Source organism: Oncorhynchus clarkii, chromosome 32 (genome assembly GCF_045791955.1).
Source record: "Oncorhynchus clarkii lewisi isolate Uvic-CL-2024 chromosome 32, UVic_Ocla_1.0, whole genome shotgun sequence".
In the NCBI taxonomy this organism is placed as follows: Eukaryota; Metazoa; Chordata; class Actinopteri; order Salmoniformes; family Salmonidae; genus Oncorhynchus; species Oncorhynchus clarkii.
In genome coordinates this window covers 24,900,877-24,923,588 of record NC_092178.1, presented here as the reverse complement: position 1 = coordinate 24,923,588, position 22,712 = coordinate 24,900,877, and the positions used below count along the sequence as shown (strand labels likewise).

Genomic DNA, 22,712 nt, shown 5'->3' with positions numbered 1-22,712 from the left:
TGATGTAGGTCAAAGACACACTATTGACATTTCTTCCCCAAAATACCCATATTTTTTTATCAATTAAATTGAAACAATCCATTTATATGTTAATTTAAAGTTAATTACCAAAGTAACTGAAATTATTGGAGGATTCTCGTCTATCTGTGTTGACATCTAGAAAGCACTAAAACTACAACTACCAGGAGTGCGGAGAGAGTAAGAAACAGCCAATAGAATTGTAGAATTGGCTTTGACGACACACATTTGGGGCTTTTTATGCGCGAACTGGCCATGCTCGAGCATAGAATTCGCGGTCAAAGTCTGGCTGTTAAGGAGAATTTTGTTTCACTGTTTATTAAGGTGGGTGTAATATAGCTAACGTTATCCGTACCAAAAATATGACTTAAATATTGTAATTGTAGGTAATCTTGCCTGATTTATGATGGTACTGGTTTTACCTTAAGCATTTTTTTTTTGTCAAGTGGTGATAGAATGTGTTACCTCAGCTTCAATCTTGGCTAAACGACATCGTTTAAAAAAAATACTTTTGTTTTAACGTTAACTAGCAACCAACCTACAGTAACTAGTCAACGTTAAAGGTTGTTGCTCAGACGTTGGTAACTTCATGTCTTTCATTGATGCATTGGTGAAAATGTATGCAATTGTAAAAAGAACATGGATCTAATGGTGGGTGACTTGTTGTTCCACAATAACGTTAACCATATTTGATCTGTTCAGCTTCAGACGGTGATTAACGTTAGTTGTCGTTGACCAATGAGTGTTTGTCTTGACACTTTTTACTTGCTGGTTAGGGATGCACACTTGATAGTCTGACGCAAATTATTTTAATTAACTACACGACGTTGCTAGTAAAGTCATGAATTTACAGAAATAATATACACGTCACTTTGAATCTTTCAAAGTAGCTCATTTTTCTACTTTGGTCAGCCATCAACTGATGCGTTTCCATTAACTACTTTTTAAACATTTTGTTTGCAAGGGTGCTTTGCAAAATGAACGCTACCATCGGTATTTGAAGCGTCCAGTCGCCATTAACAATTATGAGCTTTATTGACGTTTTAAATTATTTCTCGTTGACTTCTGGCCTATTTTTATTATTTTTTTACTTAACGTTATGCACTTGGTGTGGTGAGGGGCAGCATGCGAATAGCTAAACGGGCGGAGCTGCCTTGAACACGCGCTCCTCTTTGTTTGCAACTCGTCTCATTGACGTTCATTGCAATCAAACAAAATAGCCATTGTTGTGCCATTAATTTATATTTTGGAAGCTATACGACAGTTTTGTGTTGACCCTGAAACGTTACCTATTATTTGTCAACCTCAAGACAACAGCTTTTGATTGCTGCAGGTGTCCCTCCCAATTTATCGCGAACTGTTTACACACCTCAGCATCATTCATTGTCTGTCGTCTTTTAGTAGCACCATTTCAGTCAAATTCCTGTACATGCAAATGTATGCGGCGATTCGCAGTCTTCTTGCAGTTTGGCGTGCTCTCGAATTTGCGGTTGGAACTTTTTATTTTCTTTGTCCCCCTGTGGCTTATAGATGGATCGCTATGTGCACCATTGCAGCTTGTGTTGAATATCTCCTGCTTGAATACTCATAGATTAGATTTGTTGGCTTCGTCTGTAGGTTATAGCTGCCAAATATCTCTACAGCTTCCCAATCGCATTTTCAATACCCTGCAATTTCGGAAAGCTCTAGCCTTTTTGTTCTAACCATGGCCTGTTAGTTCAAAGTATGCATGCAACAGAATGGCACTGAGACGCTGTAGATGGGCATTGAAGGGGCCAATCTACAGTAGTATTTTGATTGCATGTGGCTAATGTAGTTTAATGTGCCATGTAGTTATTTAGCTGTGAATGAATTCCAGACAGCTTTTTAAAATAGGCTACATTAATAGGGTGTTGCTTGGTCGTTGTTGAACATGACCGAAGGATGTCGCCACTGAGTGGACCTTGTTTTGCTTTACCCTGCTGTTTCGTCAGTCTTCCACCTAAACACACAGTAAATTGTGTTTCTATCCCACTAGAGGGTGCTAGTGCTGTTATTCAGGCACCTTGTAAAGATGAGATGGAGTTTTCATCCAGTCCTTGGGAGTGTGGTTCTTCATGTTCAAGGACGGACGTACTAATGCAATAGCAAGTGTTGGCAGGCTTGGTTGTTGGGGTTAAGGCCGGGTTACTGTAAAGGCACTGACAACTGCTAGTGTTAAAAGGGCTGTAAGTAAATGTGACAACTTTCTTCCAGGTACATTGACTTGCTGTCCACTGCTGAAATGGCGGCCTCCTGTGGAGGTAGGTTGTGATTTTGAAAGCTGTGAAATTAGTTGTTTCTCACCCCTCTCCATCTGAAAGAAATGACCAAGTGGAAGCCAGTCTAATGCTGCGCTTCCACTGTATTGTTTTGACCAGTCACGTCTATTCCCAGCAGTCCAGGTGACAGGAGATGCAGTGGTTTTTGGAGGGGGGAACCATAGTTCAATGTCCACACAGTGGCCTTCTCTCTACCCTTTCTCCCTGTGGTGTTCACTTTCTAGTTTCAGTTTTACCAATGAGTGCCCCATTCCCTTATCTCTGTCAGCCTGCATGTATTCCTCATCTGGAGTTCATTTGTGTATTCTGCTTTCTAGTCATGGCTCATTATTTAACTATGGCTGATGTACAGTTTCTAGTCATATGCTGACTATACGCACTTGTATATTTTCTGGACTCTGGCATTGCTGCTTCTGATTTTTGGATTATGTGCATTTTGTTAGTTATTGTACTGTTGCAACACACGCAATTCGTTGCATCTCTGTGGCCCACCAATGAACTTTGATTTAATAACATGCATAATTTGTCCGCTCATAGATATTCAGGTTAAAGAGATTGACAAACGTGCATCTGGCCAGGCGTTTGAGGTGATCCTGGGCACTCCAGCTCCAGACGCCAAGGGAGAGTTCCCTCTGTCTCCCCCCAAGAAGAAGGACCTGTCCCTGGAGGAGATCCAGAGGAAACTGGAGGCTGCAGAGGAAAGGAGGAAGGTAGATTGTGCTCCAGTTAAAGATGCTAGACTGAGGTTTTGCTTATGGGTGTGCTCTTGAGCCAAAAGGGGTCCTCTAAAGGTAAAACTTGTTCAGAAAAAAGGTCACCTACCCTCACCCATGAATAAGGGTGTATATTGTTATCTAAACATATTTGGGGGTTGAAAATCCTAGCCTTGACTGACACAATTTGGGGAATGTATTTACTAGGTGTGGGAATAGGATATTAAACGGGTATGTTTTGATGGTTAAGAATGTTATTTCACCAGCCATGTTGGGTGGTCACACAATTTGGGAAGTTTTTCAATCCCAAGCCCAAATATAGAAGTTGGTCGACTTGACCTGAGAGGCTACTGAAGTGTGACTTTGTCTGTGTTTCTTGGCTAATTGCACCACATGCAGTTTGACCACATGCAGTTTTTCAATATTAGTTTGCTGTTGCTGTCTGCAACTAGCACAGACAAAGATTACCACTAATGGCCTGTCCCTTAAAAGAGCAGCTGAACACTTTCTCTTAATGATGCAAATATTTGAGGGTACAATGTGCTTGAACATGGAACACCAAAAATATTTCAACCAGTAACTTAAATGTGTTCATTTTAAATAAAAATTAATGTGCTCCTATAAAAAATGTCAGCTTTTGAATCCTGAACTAATAATACAGCTAATTTATCGCTAAGCATTTTGTGATTCTTTATGTTTAGTTGAACTGTTTTACTAGATAAAATAAATCACTTAAATACTATTGTAACATATATTGGCTAATAGACTTGTCACAAATTGAATTGAGCAGTATAATACTTTTCTAATTAGGAACGTTACTTAAGAACAAATGCTTATTTTACAATGACGGCCGAACCCTCTAACCCGGATGACGCTGGGCCGATTGTACACTGCCCTATGGGACTCCTGATCACGGCTGGTTGTGATGGTGCCCAGTATCAAATCAGGGTCTGTAGTGATGTCTCTATAGAGGTTGACAGATTATGATTTTTAACGCAGACACCGGTTATTGGAGGACCAAAAAAAGCTGCTACATGTTGTACTGGTTGTTTCAATATTCTAGACATATTGCTCACCATATGTCTGCTGCAGATGGACAAGACTGAGCCACAACGAGTTCATCAATAAAGTGCTGTCTCCCTGTTAAAAAAAAAAAAAAAAAAAAAGCAAACAAGCTAATGAACAAAAAAATACTGTACTTTTGGTACCACCAACTAGTGTACAAATAGTTATATCAATACCATATATTGCTTAATTATATCCTGTTTGGATCCCAATATATTACTATATCCTGAAATATAACTACCTTTTAAATAAAAATATATATATACACTACTCAAAAAAATAAAGGGAACACTAAAATAACACTAGATCTGAATGAAATATTCTTATACTTATTTCTTTACATAGTTGAATGTGCTGACAAAATCACACAAATTATCAATGGAAATCAAATTTATCAACCCATGGAGGTCTGGATTTGGAGTCACACTCAAAATTAGTGGAAAACCACACCACAGGCTGATCCAACTTTGCTGTAATGTCCTTTAAAACAAGTCAAAATGAGGCTCAGGTGTGTGTGTGTGGCCTCCACGTGCCTGTATGACCTCCCTACAACGCCTGGGCATGCTCCTGATGTGGCGGATGGTCTCCTGAGGGATCTCCTCCCAGACCTGGACTAAAGCACCCGCCAACTCCTGGACACTGTGGTGCAACGTGGCGTTGGTGGATGGAGCGAGACATGATGTCCCAGATGTGCTCATTTGGATTCAGGTCTTGGGAACGGGCTGGCCAGTCCATAGCATCAATGCCTTCCTCTTGCAGGAACTGCTGACACACTCCAGCCACATGAGGTCTAGCATTGTCTTGCATGAGGAGGAACCCAGGGCCAACCGCACCAGCATATGGTCTCACAAGGGGTCTGAGGATCTCATCTCGGTACCTAATGGCAGTCAGGCTACCTCTGGCGAGCACATGGAGGGCTGTGCGGCCCCCCCAAAGAAATGCCATGCCACCCCACACCATGACTGACCCACCGCCAAACCGGTCATGCTGGAGGATGTTGCAGGCAGCAGAACTTTCTCCACGGCGTCTCCAGACTGTCACGTCTGTCACATGTGCTCAGTGTGAACCTGCTTTCATCTGTGACGAGCACAGGGCGACTGGCGAATTTGCCAATCTTGGTGTTCTCTGGCAAATGCCAAACGTCCTGCACGGTGTTGGGCTGTAAGCAAAACCCCACCTGTGGACGTCGGGCCCTCATACCACCCTCATGGAGTCTGTTTCTGACCGTTTGAGCAGACACATGCACATTTGTGGCCTGCTGGAGGTAATTTTGCAGTGCTCTGGCAGTGCTCCTCCTTGCAAAAAGGCAGAGGTAGCGGTCCTGCTGCTGGGTTGTTGCCCTCCTACGGCCTCCTCCACGTCTCCTGATGTACTGGCCTGTCTCCTGGTAGCGCCTCCATGCCCTGGGCACTACGCTGACAGACACAGCAAACCTTCTTGCCACAGCTCGCATTGATGAGCTGCACTACCTGAGCCACTTGTGTGGTTGTAGACTCCGTCTCATGCTACCACTAGAGTGAAAGCACCGCCAGCTTTCAAGTCACAAACATCAGCCAGGAAGCATAGGAACTGAAAAGTGGTCTGTGGTCACCACCTGCAGAACCACTCCTTTATTGGGGGTGTCTTGCTAATTGCCTATAATTTCCACCTATTGTCTATTCCATTTGCACAACAGCATGTGAAATTGATTGTCAATCAGTGTTGCTTCCTAAGTGGACAGTTTGATTTCACAGAAGTGTGATTGACTTGGAGTTACATTGTGGCGTTTAAGTGTTCCCTTTATTTTTTTGAGCAGTATAGATAGAGCTAGTGTGTGGATACACGTTAACCTTTTGCCATGATGCATTACATGCCTCTATGCCTGAGATTAACTAGATTCAGCTGACGGTTGTTTTGAGTGGCTAGTCGAGGCCCAGAACATAATTACACAATTTGTAGACTGCGAATTGACCGACAAGCCCAAACTGATATTTGACTAAACCTAATCCTTGCTTATATTTGTATAGGATTACTTTTTAGAGGGGTAATACTTTAGAACAAATGTACCAAATTAAAATCACTTGGTGCTGGTTTTTAGTCATGTCCAGCCTCAACATTATTTACTCTGAACTTGGGGGCTGTATTTGGCCCGGTTTCTGCCTTTTGGGGAGCCCTGCTCTACAGTATTGCAGTAGTCAAATGTTTTGTTGGGTGTCAATCAAACTCCTCTCCCCCTTGCGCCATCCTCCAGTCCCATGAAGCAGAGGTTCTGAAGCACCTAGCTGAGAAGAGGGAGCATGAGAAGGAGGTGCAAAGGAAAGCCATGGAGGAGAACAACAACTTCAGCAAGATAGCTGAGGAGAAGCTTAACCAGAAGATGGAAGCCAACAAAGAGAACAAGGAGGCCCTTCAGGCAGCCATGAGTGAGAAGTTCAAGGAGAAGGTATGTTGGCCTCTTGCTATCGTTTACATGCAAACCAGTCTTGCAGTGACAGTCTGACCCTGCTACCAGTTGTAGCGGGGGGGGGGGGGTGTTGTCTCAAGGACTTGATCACTTATCTCTGCAAGTGAGTTCAGAGTTGGGAGACCTCGGTGAGAAATCAAAATGTTGATAACTTAAGTTAACACCAATGTCACTGGTCAACCATGACAGATTGTTGATGGAAAATATGAATATACGTTGTTGTCACTGACACAAGCCACGCTTTGTACGGTCTGTTTAAATGTTTTGAAGGATAATGTCACTGTTTTGAACGTATATTTCTTCTCAGGACAAGAAACTGGAAGAGGTGCGGGCCAAGAAGGAAACCAAAGAGGGCGGTGCCGAGAACTGAATATCTGTCTATTGGGGATTGTATACTAGAGGGTTTTTTACATATCCAAAGATTGATTTATATTTAGTTAATGGCCAGTATTTTTGTCTTCACTGCCACCTACCTTTTTGAAGAAAATAATAAAGTTCTCCCTGTTTGTGAATTCAATTACTCTCCTGCTATAAGTGTACTTGCAATAGCCTTACATGTGGCTATTTTTGTTCCCTTGTTGCTTCTATTCCATGGCTGTCTAAGTTACTAGCTGTCAATTCCTCTCAAAATGCATGGAGAGGAGCTAAAGTCCTTTGAGAGAAATTGAGGAGGCAAGGGTTTGACCGCTAGTGACCATTTCATACAGACCATTTCTTTGGCTATTTAGCTTTTGTCATTGCATCTTCGGACCTAATGAAAATTGGCAGTATATGTACTTCAAGGAAGCATGTCTCTATGCATAGGTCCTTGACATGATCTCTTCCATAGTGCCGTTTTGGAATCTTGTCTCTGTTACACCTGGCTAATAATAGTTATTGATCAATGGTTGTTCATCTGTGTTGGTAACATGTTGATCGATTTCACCTTTTTCACAGCAGGTGTTGTATGGCATCTTTTACTATTCAGAGAACTGCTAGTCTCTCTTTTAAAGGTCTGTGGCACCCTGATCCTATTCCCTAATGCACTACCCAAAGTAGTGCACTGAATAGGGTGCCATTCAACTCACCCCAAGTCTAATCTTTGTGCCACTGCAGGTTTTTTTTGCTTATGTGAAGTGGGGTTTGGTCTCAAAGCACATGGCTTTGCTGTTGTAGGTCCATGAATTAACTTTTTTTTCCCCCCCAGGCTTGTGTATCTATGATGTTACTGGAAGACTGGGCCTACACATGGAATGCAATTTGGCATCTCAATAGATGTTACTAGTTGACTTAACGGTTGTACTAAACAATAAATACAATTGTCAAACCCCCTTCCATGTGTGCTTTATTGATACCTGTGCTGCTTCAGATTTCTGCAGTTTGAAGCCCTTCCTTTAATGCATAGCTAGAACAGATTATTGCATTCTGTGGATCTAGATGTCCTGGAATCCATACTTCTGTTTAGATTCCAGGCTAAGGTTTATTTTTGACTAGGCAAAAACAAGAAACTTATTTACAATGAGTGCCAAACCCAGATGATGCTTGGCCAATTGTGCCCTGCCCTATGCGCTTCTGCTTGGATTTGAACCGGGGACTGTAGTGAAGCCTCTTGCACTGAGATGTAGTGCCTTGGACCTTTGCCGTTTTAACATGACCCAAAGGTCAAGGAAGGATGTTGTGTTTAATCTTTGGTCCGTGTGTGTATTTACATTGTCAATGGGCCTAGCTTTATGGTTCTCTTGACGCTTCTGATGTCTTGTCAATTAGTGTGGTTTTCTACTCCATGCGCCATCTAGTGGGGTTTGGGAGGGGAGAAAGCGCTGGACAGTATTCACTTTTTTTTTTTTAGTGTGGTTCAGAAAAAGGAACAAACTGGAAGGATTTACTTTCTCTAAGCTGAGCAGGGGTGTAATGTAAACGTTTTGGTGTAGCTGTACTTTATATTTGACAACTTACTCCACTACATTCCTAAAGAGGTACTTTTTACTCCATTTTCCCTGACACCCAAAAGTACTCATTACATTTTGAATGCTTAACAGGACAGAAATGGTCCAGTTCACACACTTATCAAGAGAACATCCCTGTTCATCCCTACTGCCTTTGATTTGGCAGACTCACTAAAAATGTTTAATTTGTAAATGTGTTTTGGCTATCTGTAAATTAAAACAATCATGCAGTCTGGTTTGCCTAGTATAAGGAATTACATTATTTTTTTACTCTTGATACTGACATTTACAACCAAATACTTCCAGGCTTACTGAAGTATTTTACTGGGTGACTTTCACGAGTCATTTTCAATTAAGGGATCTTTTACTCAAGTATGACGACTGGGTACTTTTCCCACCATAGAATGAGAATCGATTTTTGCAGTTGCTGGGAACAAATGCATTCTGCCCTAGCTTCATTTGACTCTCGGCTCCAAAGCGTTTCGATTTGGTTGCATAAAATGTCACTAGCGTTATAGTAATGTTCTCTGCATGGAATGCAAACAAAGGAACCATAAATATCAGTTTGAGCAATGTGACTTCTCTCCCTGGTGGGAGTTGATAGGTTCACAGCTAGGGATGCATTGATACTTTTGTTTAGGGTATGTGGACACCCCTTCAAATGAGTGGATTTCGCTATTTACCACCACATCTGTTGCTGACAGGCATATAAAACTGAGTGCACAGGCATGAAATCTCCATAATCAACTAAGTGCTGTTATGGTGAAGTGGAAATGTCTAGGCTCAGCCGTGAAGTGCTAGGCCACACAAGCTCAGAACGGGAGGGCTGAAGCACGTAGCGGGTAATAATTGTCTCCTCGGTTGCAACACTCACTACAGAGTTCCAAACTGCCTCTGGAAGCAATGTCGGCACAATTTTTCATTGAAATGGGTTTCCATGGCCGAACAGCCGCACACAAGCCTAAGATCACTATGCGCAATGCCAAGCGTCTGCTGTAGTGGTGTAAAGCTCTCCGCCATTGGACTCTGGAGCAGTGGAAACACATTCTCTGGAGTGATGAATCACGCTTCCCAATCTGGCAGTTCAAAGGACTAATCTGCGTTTGGCGGATACCAGGAGAATGCTACCTGCTCCAATGCATAGTGCCAATTGTAAAGTTTGGTTCCAGTGAAGGGAAATCTTAACGCTACAGCATACAATGACATTCTATAAGATTCTGTGCTTCCAACTTTGTGGCAACAGTTTGGGAAGGCCCTTTCCTGTTTCAGCATTACAATGCCCCCCGTATACAAAGCGAAGTCCATACAGAAATGGTTTGTCGATCGGTTTGGAAGAACTTGACTGACCTCAACCACATCGAACACCTTTGGGATGAATTGGAACGCTGACTGCGAGCCAGGCCTAATTGCCCAACATCAGTGCCCAACCTCACTAATGCTCTTCTGGCTGAATGCAAGCAAGTCCCCGCAGCAATGTTCCAACATGTAGTGGAAAGCCTTCCCAGAAGAGTGGGGGCTGTTATAGCAGCAAAGGGGGAACCAACTCCATATTAATAACCATGATTTTGGAATAAGATGTTCGATGAGCAGGTGGCCACATATATCTCAAGGGATCCAGAAGAAAAAGTACTTATTTTCTGTCATATCTAGGAACACATAATCTAATATTGCGTGTCGCTAGCTGTCAATCATCCACTCAGGTTGACTCCAAACAATGGTAAGTCATTCTGGAAGATTTTGGGGAGCAGTGGTTCCGCTGACAGACAATCTTCACATTTCTTCTGCAAAGGACCTAGGATGGTAGACAGATATGCAGCGTTTTAGCATGCATCTCAAGCCACACAGAAGTAATGTCCGGAGGCCATCATGAAGAGTGCAGACTGCAAAATACAAACAGCACATAGGAATATTGAACATGGAAGTAGCATAGTAAGACCACTAGGTGGCAATGTTTCACTTAATTCAAGAAACAGCACTATCTAGTTTCTCATATCTCCACTCTTTTCAGGATATCTAAAATATTCACCTTCTCCTTTCATTATATCAATCTCAAATTTTCCCTTTGAGACATCCATCTCTCACCTTATCAACAAACAACCATTTTGTCAAAGGCTATATTAACAAGTCTGGAAGATAGGAGAAAAATGTATCCACCATTTATGAGCACTTTCATTTGAGGAAATGGAAAAATATAATTAATCCCTGGATGGCTGCCAAGATTCTAGCTAAAATCTAATATCAATAATATGACTTGATGAGGTGTTTCTATAGAAATGAATCAAACCCATGGTTTTACCTTTCGACCACGTGGTAAACTGGAAGATTCAAGGTAATAATCTAATGTCTATGTGAACGTAATGGCCCTATGTGTCAGTGTTTACAAGAAGTTTGTTCAACTATGGTGTCATGTTCCGTTTGACCCCTGCAGTCGTTAACTGAAGCGAAGGTCACTTGGTCCAGAGGTTAGTTGGCCGTATGCAGCAGGTGTACACCCAGGTGGATAGTTCATGTATTTGCAGCTATACAGAAACGTCACTCAGATCATGAGGAAGACGTTGCAATATTGATGCTCTCCATAGGTCAGGTAGAAGCCGATGCTAGGCTGATGAGACAGTGGATTGCGCAGTCAGATGGAACAGAGTAAATAGGCATTTTAACATCATAGATTTTGCCAGTGGTAACTTGTCGAATAGACACTGGCTGGAATGCGGTTTTAACCAATCAGCATTCAGGATTAGACCCACCCGTTGTATAATTAAGCAATAAGGCCCGAGGCGGTTTGGTATATGGCCATACAGTATATCACAAACCCCTGGGGTGCCTTATTGCTATTATAACCTGGTTACCAACGAGCAGTAAAAATAAATGTTTTGTCATACCCACGGTATACGGTCTGATATACCACGACTTTCAGCCAATCAGCATTCAGGGCTTGAACCACCCAAATTATAAATTCAGATAACACGCTCTGGGTGGAGGAAAAATAAGGTACAACAAAAAAGGGTTGGGAGAGGTATGTAGATACAATATAGTTAGAATACCATGAAGTAGAATTGGAGGTGCTGTTTGGTAAGGTACTCATAGGATTTACAGTGCCTCCAGAAGGTATTCACACCTCTTGACTTTTTCCACATTTTGTTCTTACAAAGTGGGATACAATTGAATTAATTGTCATTTTTTGTCATCAATCTACACAAAAATACTCTAACGTTAAAGTGGAAGGAAAAATCTAACATTTGTAAAACATTCATGAAAAATAAAACACTATCTTGATTAGATAAGTATTCAACCCCTGAGTCAATACATGGTAGAATGAACATTGGCAGCTATTACAGCCATGATTCTTTCTGGGTAAGTCTCTAAGCGCATTCCACACCTGGATTGTGCAACATTTGCGCCTATTATTTTCACATTTCTTCAAGCTGTCAAATTGATTGTTGATCATTGCTAGACAACCATATGCAGTTCTTGCTATAGATTTTTAAGCAAATTTAATAAGGATCCACCCCTTTTTTTCAATTTTTGCCTAAAATAACATACCCAACTCTAACTGCCTGTAGCTCAGGCCCTGAAGCAAGGATATGCACATTCTTGGTACCATTTGAAAAGAAACACTTTGATGTTTGTGGAAATGTGAAAGGAATGTAGGAGAATATAACACAATAGATCTGGTAAAAGATAATACAAAGAAAAGATGAATCATTCTTTGAAATGCAAGAGAATAATGTAATCTTCCAGTTCAGGTGCAATTTAGATTTTGGCCACTAGCTGGCAGCAGTGTATGTGCAAAGTTTTAGACTGATCCAATGAACCCTTGCATTTCTGTTCAAAATGTTGTATCAAGACTGCCCAAATGTGCCTAATTTGTAACTTTTCATGTTCAAAATTGTGCACTCTTCTCAAACAATAGCATGGTATTCTTTCACCGTAATAACTACTGTAAATTGGACAGTGCAGTTAGATTAACAAAAAGTTAAGCTTTCTGCCAATATCAGATAGGTCTGTTTCTTTGGAAAATGTATTGTTACTTACAACCTAAATAACAGACATGAAACAAAACATGGACAGCGTCTGGACAAGGGAATCATAACGACATTAATGCTGAAATGGGGATCAAACTGAGGAATAGACATACATAGAGGAGGCAATCAATAAAGTGATGGAGTCCAGGTGAGTCCAATGAAGCGCTGATGTGCGTAATGATGGTGACAGGTGTGCGTAATGATGGTCTGCCTGGTGCCCTCAGAGCGCCAGAGAGGGGGAGTGGGAGCAAGCATGACATTAACCTGATGCAGCCACCACTATCCTTGAAAATATGGAGAGAGGTACTCAGTAATGTTTTGTATTGGATTTGCCCCAAACATAACCTTTTGTCCTGAACACAAAGTGTTAATTGCTTTCCACATTTTTTTGACTTGTTGCAAACAGGATGCATGTTTTGGAATATTTTTATTCTGTACAGGCTTCCTTCTTTTCACTCTGTGAAAAGAATGAAGTATTGTGGAGTATTGTGGAGTAACTACAATGTTGTTGATCCATACTCAGTTTTCTTCTATCACAACCATTCAACGCTGTAACTGTTTTAAAGTCACCATTGGCCTCAGGGTGAATTCCCTGAGGGGTTCCCTTCCTCTCCGACAACTGAGCTAGGAAGGACGCCTGTATCTTTGTAGTGACTGGGTGAATTGATACAGCATCCAATGTGTAATTAATAACTTCACCATGCTCAAAGGGATATTGCTTCTCCTTTTTGACCCATCTACCAATAGGTGCCCTTCTCTGCGAGGCATTGGAAAACCTCCCTGGTCTTTGTGGTTGAATCTGTGTTTCAAATTCACTGCTAAACTGTAGTGACCTTACAGATAATTGTATGTGTGGGGTACAGAGATGAGGTAGTCATTCAAAAATCATAATAAACACTATTATTGCACACAGAGTGAGTCCATGCAAATATGTGTATATATATAATATGTGACTTGTTAAGCACATGTTTACTCCTGAACCTATTTAGGATTGCCAGAACAAAGTGGTTGAATACTTATTGACTATTTCAGATTTTTATTTTTTATTAATTTGTCAAATTTTCAAAAACATAATTCCACTTTGACGTTATGGGGTATTGTGTGTGGGCCAGTGACAAACCATCGACATTTAATCCATTTTAAATTCAGGCTGTAACAACAAAATGTGGAAGAGGTCAAGGTGTGAATACTTTCTGAAGGCTCTGTATAATGCATTTATCGTTATGGTGTTTTCAGAGGAACAACTTAAAAACTCTGACGCATTTCTGCATCTCCCTTTGTCAGGGGGTAGTTACACTGTGGGTGTATGAGAAAAGGAACTGTAGTGTAGGAGATGTGAGGTTAGGATTTGAGCTTTTATGTTCCCTCTTCATTAAGTCATAGCTACATGACAGTGCTCTGAAAGTGCTTTTACAAAAATATATTTGTCAGCACTGTCATTTTACATTTTCTTTTGGACAAATGAGGGAGAGAATAGACAGGACTTGAACAATGGAGAACATAATAAGTGAAATGTTTTGGCTGGTTCAGTTTGATGTTTTCTGTTCTACTCCTCCCAGCCTAGATGCCTGTTAACGTCAGACACGGATGATTCCCTCCAGGGGGATGAAATGGGAGTGTGTGTGTGTGTGCGAGGGCATCCATGTTACATTTTTTACAATTTAGTAATTTAGCAGATGTTCTTATCCAGAGAGACTTACATTTAGTGCATTCATCTTAAGATAGCTAGGTGGGACAACCACATATCACAGGCATAGTATGTACACTGCAGGGTGGAGGGTCAAGTGCAAGTGTTGGTTCAGGAGTATACATATATATATATTATTTTTTAACCAATGACTCATGTAACTTCTGAATATCACAAATATAGTCTGTACCTGTTGATTTCTTCGAAGTAAATTAATGTGGTTTTCTCTAAAGTATTATGGCTACCTGCACTGGTTGTTCAGTTGTTCACAAAAACACTTAACAATTCAAAGTAATTTAGTACTTTCTTTAAATGGAGCTACATTATTCTGACTTGAACAAGGAAAATATTTCTAACGCACCTGTACCTGTTGATTTCTTCGGAGCTGCTTTGTGGAATCATGGAAAATGTAATTGCAGAGAACCCCTACTGTGCTGTATAATAGACCAGCTGAAAAAGTAATTGTCGTAATCAAATTCATTCTGTCTCAGCCGGAGTCGTATCAATTGCTTTGTTTTGTTATATTGACTCTGGAGACAGAACAAAGAACATAGAGCTTTTAACAGTAATTAACTATGCTTGCTGTCATTGGATCACAGATCCTTGTACCGAACCTTTACTTCACCGTATGTCATCATGTAAAATAGCTTGGCTGTCTGTGGGAAGTGCTCCAAATCAAATCAAATCTCATTTTATTGGTCACATACACATATTTAACAGATGTGTTCAGTAGGGTCAAATGGAATGGCAATATCCTTGTTATAACTCACTGGTGGGCTTCGTTTATACAAAGGTAATGACTTCACGACAAACCTGATGCAACTTTGAAACTAAACAAAGTGATTTAGTACCTTGTATCTTCACCGTCTCTCTCATCAGAGCCAACTAAATCTATGTTTGAGAAATAAAGACGAAAGACACGCCTGTCATTTGACAGAACAAAACAAATCACCACACTCCGCCGGATACCCTCCCTATCTACCCCATCCTCCTTTTATATCTTTATCACACTAAAAGATGGTAAAACAGGGAAAATTTGACACAGAAAGACAACCAGCCCAGTGTCTCCTCTAGTAAACAGAAATGCAGGATGAAGTTGAGTTTATCCTGACACTATCTTAATGGAAGTGTCTGAGGAGGGAACACAACAGATAGGGCAAGGCTGAGGCTCGGGTTGAGACTGGGGCTTGGGCTGAAACTGGGGTTAAGGCCATACACTCACTGGGGACAGGGTGATGTATTCTTAGCACCCAAAACCAAATCTCCTGCTACTCTCACAAGAGACAAATGTGAGGTAAGGGGGGATGACGGGAGTGCTGCTGAGAGGCGTCAGTTAAAATATACTTTCATGGATATAAGGAGGTTGAGGGTGTATTGTTGACCAGGAATATCGGTTGAACAGACGACGTGTGTGGAGATAAGAGGGTGACGTTGACAATGTTCTGAATGAATAGTAAGTATAAGAGGCAGTGAACACCGAGGGATTGAGGGAGTGCTATGGGCGATTGGTAGATGCTGTGGTCGATTTAGTGGAATGACGTTTAGAGGAGGATACGGATCAAAAATAGAGATTCTCTGTTTGTCGAACGAACTCCACTACCAATCCAATATAGCACCACCATTCTAAACACCTCCTCACTCTCAACCCCCTTCAGTTTCGCCTCTTCAACCCTCAAACCCTCTGTGTAGTTCCAGAATAATCTAACCTCTGCCTACACCACATCACTTCACCGAGTACAGTTACATGCACACAATAATACTATTTTTGTGAATAGTCAGTCGGGTTGTAATAGTTTGTTTAAAAAGTTGACAGGCTTTGCAAGAACAAAGATTTCCCTAATACTCCTGTTCACATGGACACATCTGAAATCAGCCTTCCCAATGGGACTTAAATAAATGCCGAAAATCATCAATCAAAAAAACATTCTACCACAGCGACCATGTTATTTTGGCGAGGCATATTTGATTCCTAGTTCGTACATATGAAGTTTGTATGTAAAAACAATTTCTAAGATGCATTACTTTCAGTTTTTCCGAAATCCTTTCAGTCACTCACTTAAGGAGGCTTGTGCTACCGGTGCTGATCAAGTACACTGCTGGAACGCTGATTAAACCGTGTCAATTTCCTAATAATTAGAAAGATTGCTCAGAAAATCAGGTGTTTTATTCGGCGTATGCTTACTTCGATTTGGACCTTACGCCGATTAAGATAAGCGGAGTAGTGTTTACATGACTATTGCCATACTCGGCCTACTGCCATAATCAGTTTAATATCGAAGTATTAGTGTGCATGTAAATGAACTCACTAAGGCCCATCAACACTGTTGTATGGTTTACACTTCTCACTACATTAACAAAAACATCTATGCGTAGGTGGGTTCTACATGCTTCATTGCACTTAAACAGTGGATCACAGTGTGTGGTTCTGTGGAGCTGAAGAGTCTAACAGTACAACAGCAGGTGTAGGAGTGTAATGATGAAGTTTAGATTCAGAGTTCTAAACCAAGTTGGTAGGTTGCCTACAATAGCCTCCAGGTTTATGTGTGGCCTCAGTCATACCAGAACTGTGATGTCTTCCCACTGGCTTCCTCCTACTAATGTTTTTATTGTGTGGTGAGATACATTTTTGCAGTGAGTTTGAGACCTTGTTGGTCTAGAATAGAACTTAGAGCTTTAGAACATATCTTTCTTAGTTTCTTAGTCAATCAGAAATGTGTTGTTTGTTCTGCTCCCACAACATGGAGCACAAATTGAAATATGACTTGACTGCCATATGTTTACTCTAATCATTTTCAAAAGTTTACACTAAATGTAGATTTGATATAATCTGTGCTGGTACTTAACTTCTAGCTGGACTTCTTCATCTCAACTCAAACTAGTTACATTTTTTAAATATATATTTTAAGGGGTGGATCAGCTTTAATATTGCGAATTGATTGTGGATTCTATCAATGTAATTGTCTGCATCATTTCCAATCCCACATATATTTATTTAAAAAAAAGATATATATATATATATTATTTTAAATATATATTTTTGAAATATATTTTCCTTTATTATTTTCTCCTAACCTTACCACCCCTCCCCTTATTGGAGTAAACTAATGGACAACAACAATTAGTCTTCTACTTCCAGTTTATTCATACCATATACATTTTACGGACACATTATATCTTACATTAGTTATCTTTTGTTTGTTTTTAGTCCCATCCTTCAGCTGCCCTCAACCCCTCCCATCTACTATATCTCTGAAGACCATCCAGTTTTTATTTGCCATGTATTATTTTACTCAAACTAGTTTATGCAAAGCTACTCTGAAATAATCGCTAGTGCAGTGTTTTAAATTTGTTAGTGTGTGTGTGTGTGTGTGTGTGTGTGTGTGTGTGTGTGTGTGTGTGTGTGTGTGTGTGTGTTTCTATGACAACAAGTTGAAGCATATTAAATGGAGCTCCAGTAAAGGGTTGACACTGTGATAAGATGAAGTGTCGCTTTGTTAGATAAAATTGAGTCAAATCACGTTCATATGTATTCCTAGAGTGTAACAAGACTTCACTATATCATTAGGGGTGTAGTATATCCTATAGGACACCATATTTGGTCAGAGAGCGACGCCTTCATGGCGTAGCTGGTCATCACTTAAACGACTCTATCTATGTCAAATAAGCACCAATCGGGGACAAACAAAGCTAGCTAGATAGCCAATGAGCTGGGCTTTACGGGAGTATCCAGAAACCATGTATATGTCATAAAATGTAGCTACTAACCTTGTACGACAGCATGCTTTTTCATTTTGGACAAAAATTATAAGAATATTCAGAGTTATGAAGTTATGCAAACTGTTTTTTTGCAAATGTTGAACTTATAATATGGCTACTAATACTTGGAAAGCTAAATAAAAGTCCAAGTATACAGATTTGACAATATTCTTGCATAAAAATGAAATATGAATGCGAATGTCCCAAATGTACCTGGTGGCTTCACACTAAAAGTCTTGTAGTTCACTCATAGTTCAAGTTATCTGTCTGAAACCCTGCACACTGCTGCCATCTTGTGGACACTATCGGAATTACAAGCAGAGTGATGGCTAGAACTGGGACCTTTCTCTTGCATTTCAAAGATTGTGGTATTTTCTTCTACCAGATCTTTTGTGTTATATTCTCCTACATTCAATTCACATTTCCACAAACCTCTAAGTGTTTCCTTTCAAATGGTACCAAGAATATATATATATATCCTTGCTTCAGGGCCTGAGCTACAGGTAGTTAGATTTGGGTAATTTAGCCGAAAATTGAAAAAAAGGGGGCTATCCCTAAAACGGTTGAAGACTATAGTATCAACCCATATTTTTCCCGTTAAATGCATTGGGATTCATGCAAATATTGTTGTAGTGTGAAAAGTATAAGTAGTATCAAAAGGTTTGATAGTGCCAGTCTGCACATTTTAAAGTTGTTTTGGTAACTTTTACGGTTTTGGCGCTGGAGGTTACAATGGAATAATAACAAGTATAAACAGTTTCTAAAGCTGTGCTTTGCTTTCAGTAAGCACCTAACTAGGCGATAAGCAGTGCGTTGTGTATGTGTGCTGACATGTACATGTTTGTGGTATAGCAGAGCATCAGGCTCCCAACAATGTCTCTAGAATTTCTCCGAATTTCTCCAGAATGTTGGCATTGTTGAACATCAGCATCTCTTTTCTTTCTGGGTTTCTATTTGCTAAGGTAATGACAGAGATGTAGTAAATCTTTATACTTTATTTCTCTAAAAACAATTAAACCGCTCCAATTACAACGTCTGTTATTTGGACATCGTAAACGGGAATTAAAACAGCCCAGAATCTGTGCCGGCTGCATGATGAAATTATGTTCTTGGTTGATGTTGTTATACAATGGGTGCAGTGAAGACTGGGAGGGTGTTCTATACACTTTCTAATGGACTGCTTTGTGTCTTAGTAACTCAGACACGCACTAACAGCCCGGAGTAGCGTTTTAGGTTTCATATTACACCATAACACAGGGGATGAGTTAGGAGCAATAATGCTAAATACTACTTACCAGAGTGAATGCATACATGTTTAGTATATATACAATATGTGATCCCTGCGGGAGTTGAACCCATAACCTCAGCATTGCTAGTGCAATACTATTACCAACTGAGCCACATAGGTATGGTGCACAGTTATCCTTGACAGCTGCCTTATGACATTTCCCTATCTACACTACCGTTCAAAAGTTTGGGGTCACTTAGAAATGTCCTTGTTTTTAAAGAAAAGCAAATGTTTTCTCCATTATCTGGAGCATCAGCATTTGTGGGTTAAATTACAGGCTCAAAATGTCAAGAAACAAATAACTTTCTTCTGAAACTCGTCAGTCTATTCTTGTTCGGAGAAATGAAGGCTATTCCATGCGAGAAATTGCCAAGAAACTGAAGATCTTGTACAATGCTGTGTACTACTCCCTTCACAGAACAGAGCAAACTGGCTCTAACCAGAATAGAAAGAGGAGTGAGAGGCCCCGGTGCACAACTGAGCAAGAGGACAAGTACATTTGCGTGTCTAGTTTGAGAAACAGATGCCTCACAAGTCCTGACTACGCTGTATTTCTGATCAATTTGATGTTATTTTAATTGACAAAAAAAATTGCTTTTCTTTCACTAACAAGGAAATTTCTAAGTGACCCCAAATTTCTGAACGGTAGTGTATGGTGCACTACTTTGGGGCTGGTCAAAAAGGCGTGTACTCTATAACGTTAGGGAATAGGGTGCCATTTGGCATACAGGCTTTATCTTCTCTCTACTCAACTAAAATATGACTAAATTAGCAAGTGCACATTCAGATTGGAGCTGATCAGTCCTCATTCACATGCTCTCATAGTTTAACACATCCATCTATGTTGGCTTACTTATTGCATAACAAGGAACATCATGCACACATCAGAGCAGCTGACTGGTCGAGGTGGTGATTATTGTTCAGCTCTATAACCTCTGTCTCGCTGTGCACCATCCTCCCACTGTGTATGTGTGTGTCCCTAAACTGCTACTGCAGGGAATAAAACACATTTATCCATTTATCTCTGCAGGAATTAATATAAACACTGATAATAGCAGAAATCCATCAGAACGGAGCGGCCGAGACCGCACGCTTTTAATCCCTCAACCCTTGAATACCCAACACTGTCCTCTTCAGAGAGGGAGAGGGTGATATGGGTATTACCATTCTCTGTGGTGTGCTGGCTAGGTCCCTCTCATCCCTAGTCATTTTACCCCCTGCTGTTATAGACTCAGAAGTACCAGTAAAACCCATGCAAGCTTATCAAGCACCTTGGACCAAGGTCTATTACATGAGGGTTATATGGGAGTGGTGGCCTTAGCCGCCATACGCTGCTGGGAAATGGTTCAGTACAGGTGGACATTCACTTACTTTCTGTCCTCTCAAGGATATGTTCTCCAGCAGTGAGACATTTTGAACCAGCAGGTATAGGCAGGAAGGGATAGAGGAGAGAATAAAGCAGAGGAGACTATTTGTGCTGTACCAGACTGAGGGCATCAAATGAACAGTGCTTGTGATGTATATGTACTGTTTGTGACGGGTCAGATCATATTGTCCAGACAGTCACAGTGGGAGCCTTCAAACTGTTGGCGATTTAGGCTACGTTTGAGCATTCTTACTTTTACCTTGGTAAAAGTTTGTTGTAAAGGTTGAACATGTTCTCTGTTTGTGTAAAGAAAATAATAAAATAACTGTAAAATGAAAGTTTAAGAGACGAGGACAGACGGGACTATTATCTGTCGGACAAAGAGGAGATTCAAGCGAAAGGAATGAGAGGTCGAAGAGTCAGTTCATTTTTCTCTTTTCATTTGATATAAAACATGCCAGCCAACTGCTTGCTGAGGCCAGCACAGCAAAGTTTCCTCCCTCTGGTAGAAAGTGTCTCTCTCTCTCTCTGAGAATGAACTCAGTCAGTGTGGTAGTATCTGATGAAACAGGGGGTAAGGCAGAGTGGCAAAGCTGATAAATCTCAGAAATTACCAGAGCACAGGGTGCCGGGGTCTGAGGAGATGGAGGACTAGCCAACCCTAGAGAAATGGTCATGTGACCAGTGCCTCTCTCTGTCCTGGAGGTGCATGCATGTACACACATATATCTTTATTTCAACAGTGAGAGACAGAATAACAACAAAACAATCCAGAAAAATGCATGTCAAAAATGTTATAAATTGATTTGCATTTTAATGAGGGAAATAAGTATTTGACCCAATCAGAAATCAGAAATATTTCTGGCTCCCAGGTGTCTTTTATACAGGTAACGAGCTGAGATTATGAGCACACACTTAAAGGGAGTGCTCCTAATCTCAAGATTGTAGAACTACACAAGGCTGGAATGGGCTACAAGACCATCGCCAAGCAGCTTGGTGAGAAGGTGACAACAGTTGGTGCGATTATTTGCAAATGGAAGAAACACAAAAGAACTGTCAATCTCCCTCGGCCTGGGGTTCCATTTAAGATCTCACCTCGTGGAGTTGCAATGATCATGAGAACGGTGAGGAATCAGTCCAGAACTACATGGGAGGATCTTGTCAATGATCTCAAGGCAGCTGGGACCATAGTCACCAAGAAAACAATTGGTAACACACTATGCCGTGAAGGACTGAAATCCTGCAGCGCCCGCAAGGTCCCCTTGCGCAAGAAAACACATATACATGTCCGTCTGAAGTTTGCCAATGAACATCTGAATGATTCAGAGGACAACTGGGGGAAAGAGTTGTGGTCAGATGAGACCAAAATGGAGCTCTTTCGTATCAACTCAACTCGCCGTGTTTGGAGGAGGAGGAATGCTGCCTATGACCCCAAGAACACCATCCCCACCGTCAAACATGGAGGTGGAAACATTATGCTTTGGGGGTGTTTTTCTGCTAAGTGGACAGGACAACTTCACCGCATCAAAGTTACGATGGATGGGGCCATATAACGTCAAATCTTTGATGAGAACCTTCTTCCCTCAGCCAGGGCATTGAAAATGGGTCATGGATGGGTATTCCAGCATGACAATGACCCAAAACACACGGCCAAGGCAACAAAGGAGTGGCTCAAGAAGAAGCACATTAAGGTCCTGGAGTGGCCTAGCCAAACGTCAGCTTCGAAACCTTAATGACTTGGAGAAGATCTGCAAAGAGGAGTGGGACAAAATCCCTCCTGAGATGTGTGCAAACCTGGTGGCCAACTACAAGAATCGTCTGACCTCTGTGATTGCCAACAAGGGTTTTGCCACCAAGTACTAAGTCATGTTTTGCGGAGGGGTCAAATACTTATTTCCCTCATTAAAATGCAAATCAATTTATAACATTTTTGCGTTTTTCTGGATTGTCTCTCACTGTTCAAATAAACCTACCATTAAATTTATAGACGGATCATTTCTTTGTCAGTGGGCAAACGTACAAATTCAGCAGGGGTTTAAATACTTTTTTCCCTCGCTGTATATTGCCTATACCACACACACAGCTCATATCTTTAGCATAGCCATAGAATGACTTCTGAAGTAAAACCA

At 40.9% G+C, this 22,712-nt stretch overlaps 1 protein-coding gene across 1 annotated transcript; it reads left to right on the top strand.

Annotated features, from left to right (window-relative positions):
- Window positions 1–246: 246 nt before the first annotated feature.
- On the top strand, window positions 247–7,845 carry LOC139391768 (stathmin-like). Its single transcript, XM_071139305.1, has 5 exons — window positions 247–342; window positions 2,254–2,300; window positions 2,856–3,028; window positions 6,327–6,518; window positions 6,847–7,845. The coding sequence occupies exons 2-5, from the start codon at window positions 2,282–2,284 to the stop codon at window positions 6,907–6,909; spliced, it is 447 nt and encodes a 148-aa protein (XP_070995406.1). The 5' UTR covers window positions 247–342; window positions 2,254–2,281; the 3' UTR covers window positions 6,910–7,845.
- The last annotated feature ends 14,867 nt before the right edge of the window (window positions 7,846–22,712 follow it).